This window comes from Ovis aries, chromosome 11, assembly GCF_016772045.2.
Source record: "Ovis aries strain OAR_USU_Benz2616 breed Rambouillet chromosome 11, ARS-UI_Ramb_v3.0, whole genome shotgun sequence".
In the NCBI taxonomy this organism is placed as follows: domain Eukaryota; kingdom Metazoa; phylum Chordata; class Mammalia; order Artiodactyla; family Bovidae; genus Ovis; species Ovis aries.
This window is the reverse complement of record NC_056064.1, coordinates 28,387,208-28,414,227: the sequence shown is the minus strand read 5'-3', so window position 1 is coordinate 28,414,227 and position 27,020 is coordinate 28,387,208. Positions and strand designations below refer to the sequence as shown.

At 51.2% G+C, this 27,020-nt stretch overlaps 1 protein-coding gene across 2 annotated transcripts in view; it reads right to left on the bottom strand.

Annotated features, from left to right (window-relative positions):
• Positions 1 to 27,020, bottom strand: part of NTN1 (netrin 1) — a 206,785-nt gene that overhangs the window by 62,131 nt on the left and 117,634 nt on the right. For both annotated transcript variants that reach the window (XM_042255658.2, XM_027974898.3), the window contains exon 3: positions 7,242 to 7,430. In XM_042255658.2, coding sequence (XP_042111592.1) covers positions 7,242 to 7,430 — 189 coding nt within the window. The remainder of the gene's footprint in view (positions 1 to 7,241; positions 7,431 to 27,020) is intronic.

Genomic DNA, 27,020 nt, shown 5'->3' with positions numbered 1-27,020 from the left:
GGATATGTGATGCACAAATACGTCCCCCTGTCTGCTCCTTCACAGCAGAAGCTTCTTACGAGGCATGCCATGAGCATCAGTCTGGTCACTGACCCTTAGCCTTGCTGGTGGCCTCTGTGGCTCTCAGAACTGGCCCTTCCTTTGCCTCCCTTCTGACCCAAAGCCCTCCAGCCCTTTCCTGCTCTCAGGCATGGGTTCCGCTCCTCGCTGCCCCCATGGCTGTTTGCCCCTGAATTCCAGGTCTCATCTCACGGTCCATCCCATCCTCAGACAGGTCCTCACGGGATGCCTTGCAAAGCAGCCTCCCGTCCCCAATGCCAGTTACACTATTTCCAGCTTATTTATTTCCTCCATGTAACTCACCACAATCTGTAATAATCCTCTGCTTATTGTTTCTTCTTTATCATCAACCTCCCTCCAGAACACAAGTTCCAGAGGAACCTGTCTGTGCTGGTCACCACTGGACCCCAGTTCCCATGTCGGGCAGGGGATCCACGGATATGGGTTCAACCAGTGCACACACTCAGGGCCACTGTGTCGCCCTCCCTGTGGGAAGAGGCTGTTTCATGGACCCTGAATCTGGAGGAGAGGAGGAGGGACGCGCAGGAAAGACCCTCCCCTCACATCTGAGATCACTGGCAACCACAACAACAAACACTCCCCACTTCCAAATTCTCTGTGCTAATAAGGGACGAGGATAATTTAAATCCACAGGTAATCCGCAAACTTCACCTCAGCTCTTTGTCCGCTCCTCCTAGGCTCTGCTTTTCTTTCTCCCAGCAGTTGCTGCTGCTGCTGCTGCTGCTAAGCCGCTTCAGTCGTGTCCGACTCTGTGCAACCCCATAGACGGCAGCCCACCAGGATCCCCCATCCCTGGGATTCTCCAAGCAAGAGTACTGGAGTTGGGTGCCATCTCCTTCTCCCCCCAGCAGTTGCTAAGGAGGCACAAAAGAAGACACATTTCAAGTTGCATGACCTCTCCTTCCCCCACCACTTTTGGATGAAGGTGCAGGCAGCAGGAAGTAGAAGGGGGAGCCCCGGCATCCCAAACTGGGTTATTTGACCCTCTGTGATCTATTAATAGTTAACTACAGTCTTCCTGCAGCTGATTTACAGGTGAAAGTTTCAGATGTGTGTGTGTATACAGATGGGTGTGTGTGTATACAGATGGGGGTGTGTGTGTGTGTACAGATGGGTGTGTGTGTGTATATATGGGGGTGTGTGTGTACAGATGGGTGTGTGTGTGTGTGTGTGTATACAGATGGATGTGTGTGTGTGTACAGATGGGTGTGTATGTGTGTGTACAGATGGGGGTGTGTGTGTGCACAGATGGGTGTGTGTGTGTGTACAGATAGGTGTGTGTATACAGGTGTGTGTGTGCACAGATGGGTGTGTGTGTGTGTGTACAGATGGGGGTGTGTGTGTGTACAGATGGGTGTGTGTGTGTACAGATGGGTGTGTGTGTACAGATGGGTGTGTGTGTGTGTGTACAGATGGGTGTGTGTGTGTACAGATGGGTGTGTGTGTGTACACAGATGGGTGTGTGTGTGTACAGATGGGTGTGTGTGTGTGTACAGATGGGTGTGTGTATACAGGTGTGTGTGTGTATACAGGGGTGTGTGTGTACAGATGGGGGTGTGTGTGCACAGATGGGTGTGTGTCTGTGTGTATACAGATGGGTGTGTGTATACAGGTGTGTGTGTGTGTATACAGGTGTGTGTGTACAGATGGGGGTGTGTGTGCACAGATGGGTGTGTGTGTGTGTGTACAGATGGGGGTGTGTGTGTACAGATGGGTGTGTGTGTGTGTGTACACAGATGGGTGTGTGTGTGTGTACAGATGGGTGTGTGTGTGTACACAGATGTGTGTGTGTGTGTACACAGATGTGTGTGTGTGTGTACAGATGGGGGTGTGTGTATGTGTGTACAGATGGGTGTGTGTGTGTGTGTGTGTGTACAGATGGGTGTGTGTGTTTGTGTGTGTTGTCTGCATGCACTGGATACACAGAACCCAGCAGGCAAGCAGAGGCTGGATGGTGGAGGAGGTGCCAGAGCACCCGGGTGACCGACAGTGGGGACCAGCTCGGGCCTTGCATCTGCCTTTCAGCCCGAGGGCCCTCAGATGCCGCGGGTCTTTCTTAGCAGCACTTTCAGAACCGCACCTGGACACACCCAACCCGTCCCCATCTTCTCCGCTGAGCCCCTGACCCCCACTCCTGCCTGCAGCTGCCAAGCACCCAGCTCTGCTGTTCCAGCCATTTATCAGTTTTGCTCCCAATATCGAGGGTGTGCAACAGCATTAGGGCAAATTCCTCAGGCCCTGTGCAGCCTGGTGGGAATCAGCTTTCAAGTCCACATGAGGGGTAAGCCCCTCAAATGAGAGGGGCCAGCTGTGCTAGGTACCACGCTCATGGAAAGAACTAAGGCCGCGGGCAGCCTGAGCGATGGTCTCCACATGGTGTGCATGCTGACAGTAACAGCAGCTCTGGTTCCTCACTTTTCCTTTGCTTGTACCAATGATTGTAACAGTTCCTGGTGTGGTGTGCACGCTGTGTGCCAGACACCTCCTCTACATCATCTCACTTAATCAACTCTGTAACACTTGGGATGAGGGACTATTATTATTGTTGTTGTTAAGTTGCTCAGTCATGTCCGACTCTTTGCTAACCCATGGACTGTAGCATACCTGGGTTCCCTGTTCTTCACTATCTCCCAGTGTTTGCTCAAACTCATGTCAATTGTGTTGATGATGCCATCCAACTGTCTCATCCTCAGTCATCCCCTTCTTCTCCTGCCCTCAACTTTTCCCAGCATCAACATCTTTTCCAATGAGTCAGTTCTTCGCATCAGGTGGCCAAAGTATTGGAGCTTCAGCACCAGTCCTTGTGATGAATATTCAGGGTTGATTTCCTTTAGGATTGATTAGTTTGATCTTCTTGCTGTCCAAGGGACTCAAGCGTCTTCTTCAGCACAATTCAAAACCATCAGTTCTTTGGTGCTCAGCCTTCTTTACGGTCCAACTCTCACATCGGTACATGGCTACGGGAAAGGCCACAGCCTTGACTAGATGGATCTTTGTTGGCGAAGTGATGTCTCTCCCCTGATATCATTTCAATGCGTATTTATCTGGCTGCGCTAGGTCTCAGCTGCATCACTCGGATCTTGGATCCTCTCTGGCAGCATGCAGTCTTTAGTGTCAGCATGTGGGATCCAGACCCCTGACCTGGGATTTAACCCGGGCCCCCTTCACTGGGAGTAGGGAGTTTTACCCACTGGGCCACCAGGGAAGTCCCAAGAAGGGACTGTTATTATCCCCATTTTCAGATGGGAAAATTCCTAGCCTGGGGCTAGGGACCACCTGCTGCTCTTCTGGTAGCAGAAGTTCCATCCCAAGTAATGTCCCTGTTAAGGGGGGGTGTGGGGGAGAAACAAACATCAGGAAGCTTTTCTGCTCAGACTGGGGACCCCTGGGGGGCTACAGGTCCACTGTTGCCCACAGCTTCCGAGGACTCAGGCACGTTCTCAGCGGCTTGCGATGAGCCATGGTGACTGTGAACTTGAAGGGGGCAGGGCAATGACGGCAAGAAACAGGCCGCTCTGAGCCGGGCGGGCGCTGGATGCGGTGGGTAATTTCTCCGTTCTCATCACAATTCAGTTCACGGCAGACTCCCGGAATGTCTTTATCCATCACAGATGGTTTGAGGAGATGATAAATTAATATCGTTTAAAGGGAGGCCTGGCTGAAATGGTTAAATGGTAACGTCTTCTTTGCTGGCTCTAAAGAGAAAGAGCCCCCGAGTCCATAAAGAAGACAAACGGTAAACAAAACCGCCTATCCGTCTTGACAGATTCCAGGACGAGTATCACTCACACACCCTTCTGCAGAGAAAGGGGAGAAACTCATCTCGTCTGACTTTGTATAGGACAACAGCCCAGGCCATAATGAGGCCTTCCCAGGGCTGTGAAATCGCACTGAATAGCAGAGAGTGCAGCCGCCTGCTCCCTGGGCATGTTGACTACAGCCCTTTGTATGCACTAGCGCTGTCTGGTTCCAAACTAGGGGAGGGGAGAAAGAACCCAACAAATTTGTTGCTACGGAACTTCCCTTGGGGGGATGGCATAATGATGCTTAGGACGGAATGCCCTTGCTCCAAGCTGTTCTTGTCTGGGTCCACCCCTGCTCTCAACTGAACAAGGTCAGGAGTCAGCCCATCACCAGCAGTGTATGGGTGGCCTCAGGCCCATACTTGGGGCTCCTCCCAGGCCCTGGGAAGTCAGGGGCTCAAGGGGCCCCCATGACTTTTTCCAGGCACCCTTAGGTCAATGGCTGAGTTGAATCACGAGGCACTGCTGGCTGTCCCATTTTCCCCATGAAATGCATTTGAGACAGAGCAAAGAAGTACAGCTTTCACCCCAGGGCTACAATCTACATGATTCTGGAAGCCTCTGACAGTGAACCATCAGGGATCAAAATACTGGGATCAAATGCTGCCACCAAGGGAACCATCTCCTTAAACCATCTAGCCCTGGGAAGACAAGACAGTGGAATTCTCCGAAGGCGATGAGAGAGACCCCTGTCTGAAGATCTTGAGGGTACACATTCCCCTGCTAGCATCTGAACAATAGCTGGTTCCCCCTAAATCTCAGGGTCTTTCTCAGTGGGGGAACTGTGGACTCCAAGTTCCCACATCTCTAAGGGGGTGACATCAGGAAAAAAGAGCTAAGGGGAAAGATGGGGAACTTTCAAGAGATGCCTTTCCTCAGAGTGAAATGGCAGGACCTTTCAGGTCACATTCTTCTTCTCACCAATCAGAGAGCATATCCTCCATGTGTTGTCTCTTCTCACCAATCATGAAGCAGAGCCCTTCAGGCAATGCTCTTCCTCACCAATCAGGAGGCAGGATCCTTGAAACACTGTCTTCCCTCACCAATCAGGAGGCAGGATACTTGAAACATGGTCCTCCCCTGCCGATCAGGAGGCAATGACAGTCTCACTTCTAACACATTTCCCTAGAAGGATAAGCAAGTATTCTTTTGAGCAGGTTCCATCCTTAGATTTTTTTCCTCTTCCATGGGTCCTTCTCTCAGAGTTAACATCAAAGCGGTTGCTGTCCAGGGCTGGGAGGAAAGACAAAGCCACCCAGGCTCGCCAGAGCATTTGAAAGAAGCCAGGACCCCACCCTCACCTGCCTGTATCTGTTCCTCCTGGAAACCAGCACAGGAAGCCTGCAGTTCCACACCACTGAACCAGAGTGGCAGAGCCCCAGAGGATGGTCTGCAGGTTCCCAGGACCCTGTGGCCTTCTGAGATCTCACTCTGAGCAGTGGCAGGCCACACATGGCCCTTGTCCCTCCTCACAGCAATAGAGGAAAGGGAGGGGATGCAGATGGCAAGATGACCAAGGCCTTGCTCCTTCCCGACCCTCCAGGGGACATGCCTTTCCTTCTCTGACAGCTCAAACTGGCACTACAGGAAGTGACCACTGCCCTTCCAAACAGAGCCCAGATCTTCTCATTCACGGGCACAGGGATGCCCACCTAACTGGCCCCCCTTGAGTAAATTTTTTTGGCCAAATCCTCAAGAAAACTATGTGCAGCCAGTTGTTTACAAGACCCCAACTCCAATTTCTTCTGTAGAAAAAAGACAACAAAACACTTGGGCACAAGGCACTGGCTACCTTCCAACTACTGTCTCTGAAAACCCAAAGCCCTCCTTCCCTGGTGCCCCTGCCTTCCTGTTACTGTGGATATTTCTTGGGTCCCTTTTCCCAGATCACCTTTCTCAATTTCTGGTCAAACTGTCCTGGGGCTTTCTTACCTGGATCAGTTGTTTTTAACAGGGAAAACAGCCCAGCTACCTTAATGCTTAAATTTCTCTCAGCAACCACCAGAGGCAGCCTTAGGTCCACAGAATTGGAAACAGACCTTGTGTGAGGGAAGCCACCCTGTTCATCTCTGCTCATTTGGAATCTCAGGGACTTCTCTGGGAGAAGATAGACTGGGAATCTGTTTTTTAGAAAAAAGCTTTCTGCAACAGTAGGGCAGACTGCATGGGCCCCACACTCAGAAGGGCACAAACTAGGCTGAAACTCTGCCTGCCATTTTGAAAGTCTTAGCAATTCCTGAACAAGAAGAAGTCCCATATTTTCATTTTGCACCGGGGCCCACAAATTATGTAATCAGTACTCCACACAAGTGCCCAACATCTGGTGGATTTCCTGTTAAGAAGATGATACTCTGGCTTCATCCAGAGCTAAGCAGTAGCCATGGAAAGACTTCTCTGCTGCAGCTCCTCATCCAGGCCTAGGTTGGCTTGGGTCTCTCCTGCCTCAGGGTCTTTACAGGCCCATGTGAGGACCCCAGCCACACTGGCTTGTGGCCCAAGAGCCCTCGGAGATGAATATCTTCCCAGGAAGTCAGGTTCTCAGCAAGCAGTGTCCCTAGGCCCCAAGTTTTGGACCCAGAGAGCCTTGGTTCCTGGAATTCCCAAAAACAAATGCATGTGGCAGGGTGGGGAGGAGCAGGGGAGCACTTCTCCCCTCCCCCATCGTCACTAAATTCCCTGGCATTTCATCAGCTCCTTGGAGTCATCTGATCATGGCTTCATTTTTGTTAGTGGGAGAAAACAAAACAGCAGAAAGTTAAAACATTACAGCTTGCTTCAGTGAACGAAAATAGAGACCCCCGTCTCCATTTAATTTTTTGTCCTGAGAAGTGAAACTATTTGCAGGTGGATTAAATGCTCCTTCTGAACCCCTGCCTCTCACCCCACTTCCCCCCTCCCCAAGTTGCCGACATCTGTGAAGGTGCGCATCTGTTTGAGTGTTGAGGGCTGGAGGAGGGGGCGGGGGGCTGGGGTGGGGTGGGGGGGTGGTGGGCGCACACCTCCAAAGAAATGCATCTGCGAGGTTTTGGTGAAAGAGAGTCCTTTGTGCAGAGAGTAAGCCGGGAGAACATGACCCCCGCCCTGCGGTATGCGGCACACCTGTGCGGACAGAGGGGGCGGGGCGGGGCCGGGAGCCCTGCACCCTCGCAGGGATCACCACCCCCCTTTCTTCTCCCTGAGTGGCGTCTCCACTGCCCCTTTGTTCCAGCTTACACCTCCAAAAGGCGTGCATGCATGCGATGATCTCAGTGTGGGGATAAGAATAAAAGTGGTAGAGGGAGGGAAACAGGTAGACAGACAGATATAGATAGATAGATACAGGGAGACAGAGGGGCGCCGGGGCCTCGCCCCACCTACCTTTGCAAGCCTTGCGGTGGGTGATGGGCTTGCCCAGGTCGCGGTAGTAGCCCTCCTTGCAGTAGTGGCAGTGACGGCCGGCTGTGTTGTGGCGACAGTTAAGGCAGACGCCCCCGCTCTTGCGCCCCGACAGCTTGTAAAGCTCCATGTTGAAACGGCACCGCCGGGCATGCAGGTTGCAGTTACAGGCTGCGGGAGGCAGGGACTGGGGTCAAAAGGGGGCCACCGAAGACTCTGGACATCCCCTCCAGTTCCCCCTCCATGGTCCGACCTCAAGGCAGCCCCTTCTCTGGGAGCTTTTCCTAGGCTCCCCTGTTTGCATCCATCAGCCCCTACAGACCACCTGACTGTGCCTGACCCATTGCCAGGCACTTGCTTCCCTCCCCATGGAGAAGGTTCAATCCCTGCAAAGGATCACCACCTCCACCCTCTATCTATCCCCAGACAGAGTTGGGAAGTGCGGCTGGCATCCTTCTTGTGCCCAAATCCTGTTTGTCATGAGCTGAACTGTGCCCCTCCTCTGCCCCCATTCATATGCTGAAGCCCTAACCCTAGAATCTCCAAATGTAACTTGTATTTGGAGACATCCTGGCAGACAGAGGGCTTCCCTGATGGCTCAGTTGGTAAAGAATCCGCCTGCAATACAGGAGACCCCAGTTTGGTTCCTGGGTCGGGAAGAACCGTTGCAGAAGGGATAGGCTACCCACTCCAGTATTCTTGGGCTTCGCTGGTGGCTCAGCTGGTAAAAAAGAATATGCCTGCAATACGGGAGGGAGACTTGGGTTCAATCCCTAGGTTGGGAAAATCCCCTGAGAAGGGAAAGGCTACCCACTACAGTATTCTGACCTGGAGAATCCCATGGACAGTATAGTCAGACACTACTGAACGACTTTTACTTCACTGGCAGACAGAGGACCTACCCTAGAAATGGGGTTCTCTCTCATTTTAATGAGGACACTAGGGTGGGCCCTAGTCCAAGCACTGGTGTCCTCTTTTCACAGAGAGGAAGTCTGGACACACAGAGAGGTGGCAGGGGTGCAAGTCAAGAAGAGAGGTCTCAGGAGAAACCAGACCTGCCCACACTTTGATCTTGACTCCAGCCTCCAAATTATAAGAAGTACACATGTGTTGGTTTACGCGTCCCAGTGGGAGGCATTTTATCACTGCAGCCCAAGCAGATGCATGTACTTCTTCTGAGCATCACTTCTACCCATGCACGCTCCGCACGTCCTTGCGCTCCAGACACTGACCTGGACTCTCCTTTCCCCCACCTCCTCCTGCACGATCTCCCTTCCTGCCATCAACTTCCTCCCATAGCGTGGTGGCCACGCTCCTGGCAGCTGGGTCCTCTGGACTGGCCCTCAGCATCCTGCCCCTGGCCCCCACAATTCTGTCTAATCCTGCTTCCCTCTGCCTGTTCCCCACACGAGTGCTCCTGTGGACTTTGCCCCTCCGCTCTGATGCTCTCCAGGGTCTGCCTGGTTCCCCCCTCACAGCAGTGACCACCTCTGTGCTCCTGACCCGCAAATCCACATTTCTGGCTCCCACTTCGAGGTCTTCATGTGGACCCAGAGGCGCCTCCCCCAGACCCATTCACTGCTCTCCATCCATCAGACCTCAGACTCCGCCCTCCCCTCCCCCCCTCGCCCCACTGAGCCCTCCAGGCTCCCAACACTGTAACTGGAGCAGGAGTTCTGAGCCCCTGTCTGAGGATGTCCAGCACCTATTTGAAATTTTTCAGTGCTCCCCACTGAATAAAACCAAAATCATTTAATACTGCCTCCAGGGCTCTGTATAAACTGGTCCAGCTCCTCTGTCCTACTGTAGCTCTGCTCAGCCCCCCTCTCTTCTTAGGCTTCAGCTGTATCAAACGCTTTCAGTTTCTGGAGCAGGCTGCATATGAGGACCCCTCACCTGTCCCCTCTATGGGGACAGACATGTGCTGCTCCTTCCCTCCTAGGACTCTCTGCTCTCAAGCCCCCTTCTTATCTGACTGCCTCCTTCCATCAGCCCTTTCTTGGTTTCAAAGTCACTTCCAGGCCCATCTTCACCTTCCGCCTGCCCAGCTTACACACAAAGGCTCTGAGCTCCCCAGGCACCCAGGAGGGCCACCCGCCTCAGCTTTCCTCATGTTACCCTGTGACACTGTTCCCTGTTTCTTCTTTAGGCTTCTAACTCGGGGGTATCTCCAGCTTAAATCTGGCCTAATCTTGCACACTCTACAACGCAACTTGCTTTTTGTTTTAAATAGCCTTTTTTCCCCCCTGACTGCACCACATAGCATGTGGGATCTTAGTCTCCTGATCAAGGATTGAACCCATGCCCCTTGCATTGGAAGCAGAGTCTTAACCACTGGACCACCAGGGAAGTCCTAAATCACCTTTTATGCAATTGTTAAATATATGTTTAATACCAGACACTTGAAAAACAAAAGCAGAAAGGTTAAAAAAAAAAAAAAACGCACTCAAGTTTCCACCTACTGCTGTTAATATCGGGTCTTTCCCTGCAGGCTTTAATTAACATTTACTCAGCTGTGGAGCTCTTTCTTTCTGACAGACATGGATCATCCATGTACCTCTCGCTTCCTAGCCTATTTTCGCATGATGATGAATATTTTTTAATGTCAGATAACGTCCATCATAATTTTGAAAGTCCTCCACTGTATGAATACACGAAATGGGCTCCTTGGAAACAGAAGTTGATGCAGTAAAAAGCTGGGCCTTGGGACCTCCCTGGTGGTCCAGTAGTTAAGACTCTGCCCTCCAAGCAGGGGGTGTGGGTTTAAGCCTTTGTTGAGGAAGATCCCACATGCCACGAGGTGTGGCCAAAAATTCAAAATAAAAAGCAGCGCCTTCCCGGGTTGGGCAGTTATTTCCAGTTTTTCACTATTATAAACAATACAGTGGTAACCACCTTTGAACACACATATGTGTACTCTGCTCTGATGACTGTCATACAGTAAATTTCTCAGGATAGAATTGCTATGTTAAATTCTGATGTTTTTAACTTGAGATCCCAAATGCCAAATTGCCCTCAAGAAAGGCTGTCCTGGTTTACTCTCTCACTAGCAGGATGTGAGAGGTCCTACCTACTTCCTATTCTCCATACTGTTGAAAAGAAAAACAACCTGCATTTGGTATCAGCATTCCTTTTTTTTTAACCTTTGCCAATTCATCTGGAAAACACACACGCACACAATTTTAATCTGTATGTCTTTGATGACCAGTGAAGTTGGACATTTCTCTGTGTGTTTGTTTTTCTACTTATATTTCCTTTTTTGTGTGGGCACTGCCTGTCCATGTGATTTGCCCAGTTTTCAAATAAAGGTGGGTTTTTTTTTTCTGATGACATCTACTGTATTTGTATGTTTTATATACCAGTTGCAAATACTTTTTACCAGTTTCTTATTCACATACTACTTTGCTGATTTAAAAAATTTTGCCTCTTTCATTTTTCTCTCTGATGTTATGATAAACTTCTTTAAATATTCTTCCTAGAGCCACTCTCCAAATGACACACTATTTACAAGTAGAGATGGATGAGGGTTTTAGAGGACGTACTGTGTGTGATACAAGAGAAAAGACCTCAGCTTAAGCCTGAAGTCTGGAAGAAGCATCCAGAAGCCAAATTAGGCCAAAGAATGACTCCCAAGAGCTTTACAAGTCTCCCCTCATCACCTCCAGCCCTCAGGGCTGAGTTCAACTAGATACAAAGAAACCTCTTCAGCCATGCCCTGCCCAGGGAACCATACAAGTTCACTGTCGCTGGGGACTCACTCAGCCAGACTTGGGGAGAGGGTGCTGCTCCGAGGGGTTAAGCAAACTACCAGCCTAGGACCACCGAGCCAGGAAATGGGGGCCCAGGACTAGGGCCCAGGTCTCTCGGTTCCTGGCCAATTGCCCTAAAGGAAAGGACCCAGGTCCCTGGAAGGAACAGCTCGCCCTAGACCAAGGGTCAGAATCGAGATCTTTTCTACTAGGACAGAAGTCACAAGGCCCTGGCATGGGGATCTGGAAGGATCTCCAGGCTGACACTTCTTCAGGCCTCTGGGTTAGGAGAAAGGCCTCAGGAGCAGTATCTTCTGGTCCATCTCAGAGGCAGATGCTAAGCTGGTAGTCACATCTGTAAAGTCAGCCCAGCTGTCCCCCGTGACCTCCTGGGAGCTCAGCACCCCGCTTCCCCACTCCAAGGGAAACCTCTGGCTGGTATCTCTCCTCTACCTTCCACGCACCTTCCACCAACCGAAGCTCTTCCCAAACAACTGGTCACACAAAAGAAAGCTCAGAGACTGAACATCAAAAGGCAGGGCTCCCCTGCCCCCCACGCTGTCCCCCTCCTCCCGGAGCTGTCAGGGGACATCAGTGACCATTGCCCACACTCAGGCTTCTGCAACGCATTTTACAGCTTGTTTTCTTTTCTCTTTGTTTTATTTTCTCTGCACAAATGGAAAAATGCATCGGGCTAAGCAGCTCACATCTGGAGCCCTCGGCTGCACACAGGGATGTCGCCTGGCTCCCAGCCTGTCCTCTGCCCCTTCCTTGGAAAGACACCTTAATCCCTCACGCCTTCCTGTTTATCTCCTGCCTCTCTTGGAGGCAAAAATATTGGGTATTAGTTCTGTTATCAGATTTCAAGGCGGGAAGGAAAGGGGAGGTTTGTAAGAATGGAGAGGTCAGCCCGGGAGACCAGGGAGGGCAGAGGGCAGCACAGCTTAGAGGAGCACCTCTGCACCCTATCCAGGGGGTCCCCTGGCCACTCAAGGGAGCTGGTCTGGCCTGCTCCCCAAGCACCATGCCCTCCTTCAGCTGTTGCGTGGAGATCGCCAAGGACATTTCACAGACAGCTGCATTTCAGACCCCATGCCCCAGAGGCATGACATGGGGACATCTGGAAAGAGGAAGGAGGAAGCGAGCTCCTCACCCACCACCCAGCAGGGAAAGGGGCCCAGGAGATGGGGTCCCATTTTCCTCTCCTATCGAAAGGTCTTCTAAGCCTCTTCACGTATCTGTCACCACCACTCCTTAAGCTTCTATGAACTTCTCCCACCAACCTGGACTATCCAACCCCTCACCACCTCCAGGTGGTTTAATCAACACACAGGTAGGTGCTCCAGCTTTGTGCCACGTCCAGTGCCACAGGCCCTGAGGGAGACAGGGGCTCCTGGTATCATAGATGGATGGGGCAGATGAGCAAGCTCTTACATAAAGTGGGACAAATGCTTCCCTCAGTGGGGCTGGTTCCTGGAGGATGAGGACAGTGTTCACCCTTATATCTTCCAGCCCACAGCAGACCTCGATAGCTTTCATTGTACAAATGAGAGAAAAAGAGAGCAAAAATAAGAAAGCAAGAAGGAAGATGGATGGATGGACGGATGGATGGATGGGTGGCTGGCTGAGTAGATGGACACATGGATGATGGATGGGCTGGTGGGTGGGTGGGTAGGTGGATGGATGGATGATGGGTGGATGAATGGATGAGTGTATGGGTAGATGGGTAGGTGGGTAGATATATGGATGGGTGGGTAGATGAGTAGAAAGATTAGGTAGGTAGATAGGTGGAAATATAGGATAAGTGGGGGATTGACACCCGTTGCATTTGTGATATTTCTTGTGGCTTTGAACTCCTTCAAACTTGTCCTGCTGTTTTAATTCATTGATTCAGCTCCTGTCTGCTCAAGTGGACTGCAGTGCTCCAAGGAGAAGAACTCGCATTAGGATGCCCTGGACTCCTTCCGGGACCCCAAGGAAGGCCTAGTAAGACCTCACCCACCATGGCGACTGAATCCGCACCTGTTGGTTTGATAACGAACCCGTTGGTTTGTTGCTTTTACTAATCACAGGAGCTGGTCCTCCCCTGAAAGGTGTGATGTGCTAACCCCAGTCCCCCCAGGGCTCTCCCAGGCCCTGGGAGAACCCAGCACACGTTGCTAAGCTGGATCCTGGCCCTGTCTCTCAGAGACTCAGGTCCCAGCTCCCCTGAATGCCATGTGGTTCAGGGCCTTGTTCAACGGGCCCCCTCAGAGCTCTGAGTGCAGGGTCCTCCCCACCTTCCCCGCACACAGGATCCATCCTAACATTTCCCCCTGCCTTCCAAGTCAGTACTTCTGAGAAAAGTTGCCCAGGTTAGTCTGGCAGCACAGCAGGGCACTCTGGACTCACATATCTGCAACTGAACTGCCCCAAATAACCGGCCCCTGTGTGTTCCACCCGCAGGCTAGGGGCTTTGTATGCAGGAAACAGTCCCTAGCCCTGGGCCGCCTGAGTGCCCATGGAAGCATAGCTCTCAGACCTGCCATGAGATCCCTCACTCATTACTGGTGAGACCAGCCCCTCAACTGTCTGATCCAGCTGTCCCTCCATCAGTGAACCATTCCATGAGCGAAAATGGAGCTAAGGGCAGTCACCACTTTCACTGGTTAACCATCTTTCTGATTAAAGATTTCAATGTAACTATCATTTTAGACCTGTTGCTTAAGTCACTTGCTTCAAATACGAACATCTCAGGTGTCTCTCCAGCTCAGCTGAGCGCCTGACACTTTTAAGCAACCTGATGTCAAGATTTCAACAACTTAAATGGAATGGACACATTTCCACATGTCCAGGCTACCGGGACAGGTGGGGACACAACGGGCACTTACAGGGTTGGAGGGGGGAAGGGGCTGCCTCTATTTCCAGTTCCTTTGCTAATTTGGTCTGTGGCTACCAGGTGAGGCCCACAAGACCTACTCAATGACACACGAAATGTCCAGAACATTCCAGGTAGGGGATTAGACCGGTGGTTCTCAACCACGGGCCATTCTGTCCCCCAGCAGATGTCGGACAACGTTACTACAGACATTTTTGGATGTCACAACTGCCAAAGGAGCTGCTATTAGCATCTTGAGGACAGACACCAAAGTCCTACCCAGCACAGAGCAGACACAGCCAAGTCATCCCGCCCCAAATGCTAACACTGCCAAGTGTGAGAAAGCTTGGGTTAGAGAAATGGTGAATCCCTCAGCCCAAGGGCAGGGGAAGCTTTACATCCTCGGCTGCTGCCTGTAACAGCAAACTCTGCAGCTTCAAATGCCACCCAGGGAGCTGCAGCCGTTTCTTCCTTCAACAAATGCCAACTGAAGCCTTTAGAAGGACCAGACTGTGGTGTGAGCAGACAAGACAGAGATCTGCCCTCAGGGCGCTTCTGTCTCAGAAGAGAGCCAGACGGCAGTCTGGTAACCACACTGTAGACCTGGAATTTCCAACTGTGCCTAGAGCTATGGGAGCTTCAAGGCTGGCTCAGTGGTAAAGAATCCACCTGCCACTGCAGGAGATGGGGGTTCGATCCCTGAGTCGGGAAGATCCCTTGGAGGAGGAAATGGCAACCCACTCCAGTATTCTTGCCTGGAGAATCCCGTGGACAGAGGAGCCCGGCGGGCTGCAGTCAAAAAGGTCACAAAGAGTCGGACAGAACTGAGTGCTAGAGCTATGGGGGTACTGATGCTCAGGGAGGCCCTTCTGCTGAGATCAGATAGAGACAGCAGGGCCTGAAAAAAAAAAAATCAGAGGACAGACAAGCATTCTTGCCAGGGCTGCAGATGGAACTCCCTGGGAAACCTGTTCAAATGCAGATTCTGATTCAAAAGGGCCAGGAGGGGCCTGGGAGTCTGCATCTCTAACAGCCATGGCCCCATCCCGGGCACTGCTGCTACTGGTCCACAGACCAGCAGCGAAGGTTAGTGGAATTAGAACTAAATTGAAAAGAAATCAGTTGGAATAGAAGCCACTCTGCAGAGAGAGCCCATGGGGAGGCAAAGATGGCGTCTGCAATGGAGCTGTGGGGGGAGGTCTGCTTTCAGAAGAAACCTCTGAAACGACTGGTTCAGAATAGCAAAAATATCTGAGAGTTATTTTTAAGAATTTGGGGTAGTTTGTATTTCCTTTTATTTAGTCTTTTTCTACTCCACTTGGTATACTGTTTATTTAGAAATCGTTTGACCCTTTTTTATAAATGTTAAGTATTCCGCCCCCAGGGGTGGCTTCTTGGAGCCCAGTTCCAGCTTCTCCGAGATGACCAGGCTGAGGTATCATGGCTCCCCACACACCTGGCTCCCACCAGCACCTGGGGACACTGTGCTGGGCTCTCCAAGGGCTTCGTCCTGGACAGGGGCTGAGGCAGAGCCCACCCAAGCATTTCTGCGGCCCCCACCCCTTCATGTCTACAGGTGAGGAGGGCGTAAGAAAAATGATCACTGGCATACGTCAATTTGCAGACTCCAGACTGTAGGTTTCGTTTTTACTAATGGCAAATCTGGTAGCCCAGAGGTTTATTTACTCATTCAGTCGTTATTTCCTGAGCACCTACTACACGCCAAGCTTAGGCAAGGGGCTGGGATAGCACAGTGGGCAGGACAAATGTGGTCCTTCCTTACCCTGGCAGAGTCTTCAGGGATACCTGGTATATGAAAAAGTCTGGTCAATGCTGCTGTCAGCTCACTACTGAGGACTACCCCTTCCCCCGAATACAGGGCTTAAAGCTTGTCACCTGGACATCAGCTGCCAAAGCGACATGGTGGTGCCCAGCTGGGGTGAGCCAAAGAGGCTGTGCAGCTGCTAAGAGACTAGAAGCATCTCATGGGAGCCATTTGGTTCCAGCCAAGGCTCGAGGGCTTGCAGTCATTTGCAGAGTGCGTTGTGTTGTGTCCAAGTGTCAGCTTCAATCTGAACGACTGTTGAACATACCACCTAGACACAGCCAGGAGGACTGGACAACTTGCTTGTCTGGAAGAAAACCCAACAGTCCAGGCTGTGTGTGACAGTGCCCAGCTGAGCTAAGGATTGATCCACGGGGCTCCAGGGGGTTCCCGGAAAGACGATGTGACACCTAAAGACATGAGACAGGACCACCAATGACAACCCCCACCAGACACTGCACACTTCTGCACGAGGGCTTGTCCATCTCTTCATTCAATAAATATTAACAGAGCCCCTTAGATATGCCAGCCTCTGAGTTGGGAAGAACACCTGGAATGGGACTGATCCTGCTACACTTTGCTTGTTCCAGACTACATATGGTCCTCCTTCCTTCTCTTGAGGTTTGCTTTTGAATTCAAGGAGGCACTAAATCCCTGCCAAGAACCCAACATGGGACGGTTCTCAAACGTGAGTGTGTAGGTGAGTGCGTAGAATCACCAGGAGCGCCTGCCAAAACAGAGGCAGCTGAACCCCACACCCAGGACTTGTTCAGTAGGCTGCAGGTGGGGCATGACCCCCTGTGCTGCTAACACCACCCCAGGTGATGCTGACGCTGCCCGTCCCAGCGCCACACCATGAGGACCACTGGCTCAGAACATGCAGAGGCAAAAAAAGACGCGTGAAGGCAAAGAAAGGACCTAGAACCTCACACCTGAGTGGAGTTATGATTGTTGCTGTTGTTATTGTTGTTTAGCCGCTAAGTTGTGTCCGATTCTTTGAGACCCCAGGGACTATATAGCCCACCAGTGTCCTCTGTCCATGGAATTCTCCAGGCAAGAATACTGGAATGGGTTGCAATTTCCTCCTCCAGGGGACCTTCCCAACCCAGGGATTGACCCCGCATCTCCTGCAGCGGCAGGTGAACTCTTTACCACTGTGCCATTATGATTAAGTAAACTCAAAGTGGCACACAACTAATACAACATCACGAGGTTGCAAGGACGAGAGGCAAGAGAACTGGAGCTGACTTGGGAGAGCGGGGACCTGAGTGCTACTCCTGGCTCTGCGGCTCACCCCGGTGTCCGTCACTGGAAAGCCCCCGGCCTCTCGGAGCCTCTGTGTTCTCATCAGAAAAATAAGGACATTGGGTCTGATGATCTCCGAGTTCTTTCCCAGCCCTGAAAGTCTATGGCAGAGGGACACCAAAACTCCTGGAGGTTAAGGGGCAGGTTCTACCTGGCAGGGGTGCTTCTGGGAGTTCAGGAGGAGTGTGCTCTAGCTGCAAACAAGCCACAAGGGTGGGATTGAGTGGGTCAGGTGTCAGGAAGACCATTTTCAGCCTGCAGGTAGGTCAGAAATAGGGCACAATGGTACCATGGCTCCTGCAGACCGTGACCTTGATCTTCTGGAGGTGATGGGGCGTTCAGCATGGAAGCAGCCTCAGAAGGGGAGTAGTCGACAAATATGGTAACCACCTGCTTCATAAGGGTGGACTCTCCAGAGCTCTGGGCAGAGAAAACCATTCTGAGGGAGAAGGTCGTTCGGTGGAGAGTTGATGCAGGAATCTCGGTGAAAGGATTTCCAAGAGGGCTGTCAGCAGTGAGGAACTTCCCTGGGTTGGGGAGGGGGGCGCCGAGAACCTCCTTGAAGCTGAGTTCTCACAGTGGGGAGTCGACTGAGCTTTCTGGAAATCTCTTTGACACCTTCTCTTAGGAGACAGAAGGCCTGCCAAGCCACAAAGCTTTTCTTTTTTTTTTTTTTTAAGCTCCAACTTGAAAACAAAATCTCTGACCCCAGACCTGTGCTTTATCTCTGATATCAGAAACAGAATGGACAAGAGGTGGATCAAGGTGTAAGAAAAAAGAGAAAAAAAACTAGAAAATGCTTTCAAAATCTTCCCCAGTGTCCCGTCCAGGAGGCTGGAGTTCCCAGCGGCCAAGGCGGGCTTTAGATGGTTCCTGATAAAGTCCCAGGAGAGAAGTGGCCTGTGTTTGTCGAGGGCTTAGAGAGCTTTAGCCGCGTCTGCACACAAAGGGGCCCTCTGTCAACAGTCCTTCAGGCCACTAATAGGGCTGAACAAACACCAGGGTAACAAGCTCTTCACACCTGTGGGGCTTGGGAAAGGCCGGGCCCCTTTGTCAAGACAGCGGACAAAAGAGCTGCTGGGAGCTCTCGCCCCCACCCAGCCAGACCTTCCTGGGCTTCTGAAGCAGGGCCTGGGGTGGGGTTGGGGGGTGCAGACATCTGAGATCTGCAAGCAGAAATGTGAACTCCATTCGGGCAGAGAGACAGTGGATTAATGCGATTCCCGCGCACAAACAGTCAGAGGGCGGACCAAGAGGCGGCCTTCCGAGGGCTGGGCTGGGGCCACAGCGGCGGGATGCGGGGTCGCAGGGTGAGAGACCGAGTGTCTTTCTCCCCCGAGGTCTGTGAGGGCGACCGGCCCCTCCCCAGGGGACCGCGCAGAACCATCCCTCGAATGGGCTTGACCTCCCCGTCACTTTTTCCACTGACTTTTTTTTTCTCCGTAAACATCGGAGCTTTTCTTTTCCCTGCCCTTTTTCGGCTGCTGCGCCTCCCCCGAAGGCTTTGAAACGATCCTTCCTAACGTCTCCCAGGCTTTTTTTTTTTTTTTTGCTGCCGAGGAATAACTCAGGGCTCCTGCCGCACAAACATCCTCCTCTCGGAAATGCCGGGGAGGCTTCAGTGAGCCCTGAGGAGCCGTCTCAGTTCTGGGTCTGCAGCTCCAGTTCCTCACACCCTCACTTCCCAGGGCCCCACCTAGGGCCCTCCCTCGGGGACCGCAGCCCCGGCCTGTGTGTTCTTCCCAACTCCAGTCGGGCCCCACCACCCCGATTCCCTCTTCCAACCCTCCTCTCACCTTGTCACTACCCTGTTCTGGAACCTTCCTCGGCCACCCACTGACTACAAGATGCCAACTCCCCTGCCCTCAAGGGTATTAATTTCAAAAGAGACGTCCGGAGCCTAGGAGTCTTGCTTCTCACTTATAACAGGGCCCACCCTGTGTGAACACCCCTGCCCACCCCCGGTCATGCCCAAAAGGAAAATGGCACGTCATCCTCCAAGGGCAAAAACAGCATCTCAGGCTGCTGGGGGCTTCCAAGTTTTTCTAGTTTATCCTCTTGTCACTGAAGAAAGGAGAAAAAACGAGGCCCCGACGGGCAGAGAGACCTTGCCAAGGACCTGGAACTCGTTAGGGAGCTCTTTCCAGACCTCCAGCACAGTGAGGTGGCACGGCCATGGGCAGGAAGAAGCTCGATAAACCCCGTGGTTGCTGGAATTCATTTCCCAAGGCCGAGAGTTTTCAAAGGCAAAGAGATTGTCTGAGCAAAACTGCCCCCACCCCGCAAGCTCCACTCCCCATGAGATGCTGTCTCCTCCCAGCCTCTTCACCCTGCCCAGATGCCTTGTCTAGCAGCGGGGGGCTGCCTTCAAGCCTCCGCTCCCCAGAGGTGGCGCACACGGTCCCCAGGCTTTATTAACAGACACAGGAGAGCTGATTTGCCAGTTGGCCAAGTCTGGCCCCTGGCTCCCCCCCACACCAGAGTCATTTCCCATCTGTAACGGGTCCCATAGCCGAGTCTGGCACATGCCAGGCGGCAGCCTCCAGCGCCAGTGGGAGAGGCTGGCCGTGAGGCGCTTTAATGACTTGCAGCCGATTCTGTTCCCCTGACACCAGGCAGGAAAACATGCAACACGCAATTCCCAGGATACCTTCCCCCATGGTGCCACAACCCTGCGCTTCTCTACTGGACCAGTTAATAGAATTCCACTCTGCAGATAACTTTGACGTGGGCTGGAAGCCTGGAGACCAACCTTGGCTGCACCCTCCACTGCTCTGGGGGATGCGATCCTGCACGCAGGACCACGAGAGCCCAGGACGCGGAGGTTCCAGCTCATGGACGGGGCCAGGCTGAAGCCAGGGTCCCCACAGACCCTCTCCTGGTCAACATCAGCATGCCTTCTGGCTTCCTAATGTGCTCTCCAACTAGGGTAGCCAGACTTCACAAATAAAGACAAAGGATGCCCAGTTCAGCTGGAATTTCAACAAGCCCTTCTGAGTGAAGGTTTATTCCAAGTATTGCAGGGTGGTCCTATCTCCGTCACCCTCCGGATCCCCATCAAACTGGTGCTTCGCCCAAGAGGTGATCTGGCACGACAAGCTTTTATCAAAGGTGGCTCTGATCCTCTCGGCACCTGAAAACCCCCAAAGAGGTTAAGAGGGTCCCCCAGTTCGTCAGGACCAGGGTGGGGTGCGTTCAGGCTTTTCTGAACTGCAAGGGTTGTCTGATTCTCCAGTTCCTGTGTGGTCCGTGCCAGCCTGTCTTGCCCTAATCATTTCCCTTTTCTGCATCGGCTCCATGAGAACAGAAATCCCTGGCCTGAGACGATGAGGAGAAGTGAGAGAAGGGAAAGACCCTGCCCATCGGATTGCTACCAACCCACTTTCTGGGACTCCCTAATCAATAGAAATTGATAAAGAGGCCAGACAAGAAATTCAGGCAAGGAATTAATGGGACTGGAGCTGCGACACAAGGGGCTGAAAACAAGTAACTAGTGCTCTTGTTTGCTCTTTGCGGGGAGCTTGTTCCTTATATGGGGTGAGGGTAGGGTGGGTCCAGGGATCAAGCTAGAGCCCCTTTGGTGCATGTGAAGGGGGCATGTGCTTTTGCTTCCAGCTTTTCAGAAGTTGCCTCAGAAGTGGCCCTTGGGTTCTTTTGGTCTTTTTGTATCTTCCTGTCCATAATCTGCACCAACTGCACATACATGCAGTTATTTTTAGTCCCTTATGATTTCTTTGTATTTTGTTGCTGGAAGAGCCATCTGTCCAGGTGCAAGCGCTGTAGCAAAGGGTTCCAGGTCCCAGCCTGTCTCATGATGACCCAAAAAGTGTTTTTGATGGACACCACCACCAATGCTGAACAGATAGCTTTGTCTCCACCAGGCTCTCCAGGGACCTGGTGGTTCCCAGCATGCCCCAGTATCAGATGCAAACAGCCTCCATGGAATCTTACCACCTTCCAGGAAAAAACAGGAGGAGGAAGGCAGTTATGATCTGAATGGTCAAAACTCTTTATCCAAAAAAAGGTCATTTTCATCAGGACATGATAAAACTCAGGACTGATTAAACCCTGAATCCCAAACTTGAATCCAGTTATTTCAATCAAACCAGTTGGTATAGTTTATTTAGATGTATTGGTCAAGTGTGGATGCTATCATAATTGAAGACTTTAAATACCAGCTCACTGAAGAATGTGGGTGGCCTACCACAGGATAGACAGAATGACCGGGAACAGCTGATTCCAGCCAACCTGGAATGGGCCGCCCCCAGGAGAGTGATCTTGCCGCTCTGGAGGCATTCAAGAACACGGACACAGTACAGGAGATTCTGGCTCTGAGAGGGAAGATGAACCAGATAAAGTCCCTTCCTACTCAATGAGCCTAAGAGCAGACATGGTTCCACTGCTGGGCTGGGAGGTCCTTCCAGGTTTGAGGCTCTAGCTGGAGTCATAAACATTCTTATACATGATTTTGTGGAAGGGGTGTCCTGAGAAGTCCTCCAGCCTGTAAATGACCCTGTGTGAGAAGGAGCCAGCAAAAGAATTTCCCTGTGGGCAAACCCTGGGGAGTTACTTGCAAAAAATAAGTCCAAATGGTCCTTCTGGAATGAGGTCCCGTGTTATCAGCCATTAGCTAGGGAAAACGGCCTGGGGACATGGCCACCTCTCCCTCATAGACAGCAGATAGCTCGGCAGCTGAGCATCTTCTAAAAGGGCTCTTGGACACTGTGTCAGTAAATTGGTACAGTCACTATGGAGAATAGTATGGAGGTTCCTTAAAAAACTAAAAACAGAGCTCCCATATGACCCTGCATTCCCACTCCTGGGCATATATTTGGGGAAAAAAAAAAAACATGATCCAAAAGGATACATGCACCCCAATGTTCACTGCAGCACTCTTTATAACAGCCAAGACATGGAAGCTACCCAAAGGTCCATCAACAGAGGAATGGATAAAGATATGGGACATATATATGATGGGCTATAACTCAGCCATTAAAAAGAATGAACTAACCCAATCTGCAGCAACGTGGATGGACTTAGTATCATACTGAGTAAAGTCAGTCAGCCAGAAAAGGAGAAACAGCCTATGGCATCCCTTATATGCGGAATCTAAAGAGAAATGGTACAGATGAACTTACAAAAGAGAAAGAGACTCACAGACTTAGAGAACAAATGGTTGCCAGTGGGAAGGGCTAGTTAGGGAGTTTGGGATGGGCGTGTACACATCTCTGTATGTAAACTGGATAACCAACGAGAACCTACTGTATAGCACATGGAACTCTGCTCAATGTTATGTGGCAGCATGGATGGGGGGGGGCGGGGATACATGTTTATGTGTGGTTGAGTCCCTTTGCTGTTCACCTGAAAGTATCATAACATTGTTAATCAGCTATACCCAAGTACAAAATAAAAAGTTCAAAAGGAAAAAGAAATACTTAAAAGGGTTCTCAGATCAGCACAGCAACAGCAGGACAGTGGTGGTTTGGCTAAAAACCAGCCACTTTTTCAGGGCTTCAAAGGCTTTCGGACAGACCAATCTTCTGCAGAAATGCACCAATGCATATACACCAATGTATGCAGCTGGGATCTCCGTGATGGCTGGCGCCAGGAAGTTCTTGTTTCTGCGCATTCTAAGCATCCCCCTTGGATTACTTCTAAATTATTCCATCCCAGTGGCTTGTTGGCTCTGTTGTACTAAAGCTCCAGACCAGAATCCCACAAGAGATTGGCCCTTACAGGAAAAGAGAGGGTCCTGTGATGGGTGAGCCCCTTTGCGCTCCTCCTCCAAATTGTTTTGAGCATCAACAGTGTGGCCAAATGCCTAGCTCACAAACAAGCTGAGAGATTCTGCTGCACTGCTCTGTCTCAGCACCCAGAGGTCCTGAGGGTCCCCAGGGGTGTCCAAAGCCCACGGAGTTTCCAGCCCCCTAACCAGCAGGATTCAGGGGCAGGAGATGGCTGAGCTCTTTGGCTGCTGGCTTCAGGACCAGGTCCCAGAGTGTTAATATGAAAGTCTGTCCCCTCCTTGAGGCTCACCTGCAAGCGGGCAAGAACATCAGTGCTAGAGCACTTCCAGAAGGGGTGAGGAACCCCTGAAGGTGGCAGGAAAAGGAAGACAGGCCACCATGCCCGGCTATGGCCTGAAGGATGAGGTTTGGGTAGGGGAACAGAGGGCGGGAGGCCAGAGTTGAGGTCAGTGCCCCAAAGGTAAGTTGGGGACTTCCCTGATGGTCCAGTGGTTAAGACTCCACCATGTAATGCAGGGAATAAGGGTTCGATCTTTGGTCGGGGAACTAAGATCCCACAGGCCATGGAACAACTAAGCCCACGTACCACAACTACTGAGCCTGCACACTCCAGAACCTGTGTGCCACAACTACAGAGTCCACGTGCCACAAGACCTGATGCAGCCAAATAAATATTAAAAAAAGGAAAAGATGGAGCGGCTTCTACCTGGCCATCAAGATACACTTCAGTCACTAGACAGTGACAAGTGAGTCTCTATGCACCAGGGTAGCACCAGACACCCACTGTCTTGACTCTTTCTATCCTCCCTGGAGGCGGATTGCAAAGTCCTTCCCGGCACCTTATACCAAGTGGGATCCTCCCCCACGTCCTCATCTGTGAAACAGCACAACCTTCAAGGCATGCCATGAAGGTGAGGGATGCATGTGCAAGGGTGCGGAGGCCCCAACCCTGCACATCCCGAGCTGCCCGACCAGGGACTTCAGAAACCATCTCTCTGAAAAAGGGACCCTCCTACACTGTTGGTGGGAACACAAATTGGTGCAGCCATGAAGGAAAACGGTGTGGAGGTTCCTCAAAACACTAAAAATTGAGTTGCCAAATAATGCAGCAACTCCACTCCTAGGTATACATCCAGACAAAACTCTAATTTGAAAAGATACATGCACCCCCTTGCTCATAGCAGCACTACCTACAGTAGCCAAGACACTCCAAAATCACCACAGATGGCAACTGCAGCCATGAAATTAAAAGACGCTTACTCCTTGGAAGGAAAGTTATGACCAACCTAGACAGCATATTAAAAAGCAGAGATATTACTTTGCCAACAAAGGTCCATCTAGTCAAAGCTATGGTTTTTCCAGGAGTCACGTATGGACGTGAGAGTTGGACTATAAAGAAAGCTGAGTGCCAAAGAACTGATGCTTTGGTGGTGTTGGAGAAGACTCTTGAGAGTCCCTTGGACAGCAAGGAAATCCAACCAGTCCATCCTAAAGGAAATCAGTCCTGAGTAATCATTGGAAGGACTGATGCTGAAGCTGAAACTCCAATACTTTGGCCACCAGATTTGAAGAACTGACTGTTTGGAAAAGAGCCTGATGCTGGGAAAGATTGAAGGCGGGAAGAGAAGTGGATGACAGAGGATGAGATGGTTGGATGGCATCACCGACTCGATGGACATGAATTTGAGTAAACTCTGGGAGTTGGTGATGGACAGGGAGGCCTTGCATGCTGCAGTCCATGGGGTCACAAAGAGTTGGACATGACTGAATGACTGAACTGAACTGAAGACACGGAAGCAACCTGTATGTCCATCGATTGATGAATGGATAAAGAAGATGCAGTACACATATACAGTGAAATGCTTCGTTGCTGTTCAGTCACTAAGTAGACTGGACATCCAATCTACAACCCCATGGACTGCAGCACACCAAGCTCCTCTGTTCTTCACTATCTCCCAGAGTTTGCTCAAGTTCATGTCCACTGAGTCAGTGATACTGTCAAACCATCTCATCCTCTGCTGCCCTCTTCTCCTTCTGCCTTCAGTCTTTCCAAGCATCAGGGTCTTTTTTCCAATGAGTTGACTCTTTGCACCAGGCGGCCAAAATATTGTAGCTTTCAGCTTCGGCAATAGTCCTTCCAATGAATATTCAGGGATTTCCTTCAGGATCAACTGGTTTGATCTTCTTGTTGTTCAAGGGACTCTCTTGAGTCTTCTTCAGCACCACAATTCAAATGCATCAATTCTTTGGCACTTAGCCTTCTTTATGGACTAACACTCACACTCATAAACGACTACTCAGCCGCAATAAAAGAATGAAATCATGCCATTTGCAGCAACATGGATGGACCTAGAGATTACCAAGATGAGTGAAGTCAGAGAAAGACAAATACCATATAATATCATTTATATGTGGAATTTAAAATATGACACAAATGAGCTTATTTACAAAACAGAAACAGACTCGCAGACATAGAGAACAGACTTGTGGTTGCAAGAGCGACTGGGGGAGGGGAGGACTGAGAATTTGGGATTAGTAGATGCAAACTAGTATATTTAGGATGGACAAACAACAAGGCCCTACTGTACAGCACAGGGAACTATATTCAATATCTTGTGATAAATCATAACGGAAAAGAATATGAAACTGCATGTCAGCACTTTGCCGTACAGCAGAAATTAACACAACACTGTAAATCAACTATGGGCTTCCCAGGTGGTACTAGTGGTAAAGAACATGCCTGCCAATGCAGGAGACATAAGATGCGGGTTCGATCCCTGAATCAGGAAGATCCCCCAGAGGAGGCATGGCAACCCACTTCAGTATTCTCGCCTGGAGAATCCCATGGACGGAGAAGCCTGGTGGGCCACAGTCCACAGGGTCGAAAAGAGTCAGACACAACTGAAGCAACTTAGCATTCACGCACGCACATAGAACAACTATACTTCAATAAATTTTTTTTAAAAACCATCTTTTTACGTCTCTTCTTCACTGGGGACATGAATAGAAAGCTAGCACAAACTTCCTTGCTCTTCAAAACGCCCCAGAATGTATAACTTATGTATCTTCATCTCACTAAAGGAAAGCACAGAATAAAAAAAAGGTGGAGGACTAGGGCCCTAATCTTATATACTTTATCCATCCGATGTTTCACAGCGAGCAGGTCAGACAGGCACCCTCGTGCCCATTTTCCAGATGAGGATGCCGAGGCTCCAGGCTTAGCCTCCATGGCTTGCAGAAGAGACTGGATGGAACCCTGCTTGGCTCCAGCCTGGAATCCTGGCATCGTCCTGCTTCCCCAGCAGCAAACAGTGGGGTTTGGCCCGGTCTCCCGGACCTCCGCCGGTGACTTGATCGGCTTTATAACCAGAAGAGAATGATTTAAGACACAGGCGGGGCTGGGCTGGCTGGGGTGGCTTAGTGACAACAGTTATCTCAGGTGAAGTCTCTGGATGTCTTCCCTTGCCTTAAAATTAGGGGGTTTGGGAACCAGACAGGTTCCTCGTACAAGTGGGGGGATGGACCCGCGTGTAAACGCCCCACGTTTCTTGGCCTTGGTGTTTCTGACTGCTTTGGATTTGGCTAATTCCCCGGGCGTCCTCTGTAATTCCACAGTAATGTGGCTTTAATTGTCCCCAAAGCGGGCCATTCTTCCTTTATTGTGCAGTAAATTTCCCTCCAGAGTTCGGATTTCACGTGCCTGCTCCAGCCGGGGAGCCAGGCGCCCCGCCGGCCCTGAGGGTGGGGAGGCAGCTGTCCTCACCTCACACAGGCCCCTCGTGCTGGCTGCCGGCCCTTCTCCGGCCTTGGCCGGGCCAGGGGGCTCAAGGTGGCCTGGAGCCACCGTCAGGCCCCTGGGGCGGGCACATTGGCAGGGAGGCGGGGACACTGGTCTGTGGTTCTGTCTGGAAAACGAATTAACTAACAAATGCAAACAAGCTGCTTCACCGGGATTCATTAGGCCGGAGTTGAGACGGGGTTTCATCCGTTTGTCTCATCAGCACGGAGGCAGGAGCTCAGGGGTGCTCAGAGGGGTGCAGGGCCTGCTTGAATCATCCACCTGGGCCACCTGGGCCAGACACCTGCCTCCCTCCCAGCCAGCTTTGCCCATCTGGAATGAAGAGTAATCACAGGCACCCCGTTATCAGATGAGATAAGGCTTGTAAAACACAGTGAGGAGGGTGAGACGCAAGAGGTGCGATCCTGTCTGTCACACATGAGCACGTGTACTTGACCTTGGATGTGCTTGTTAAGCTCTCTGGGTCTGTTTCCTTACCT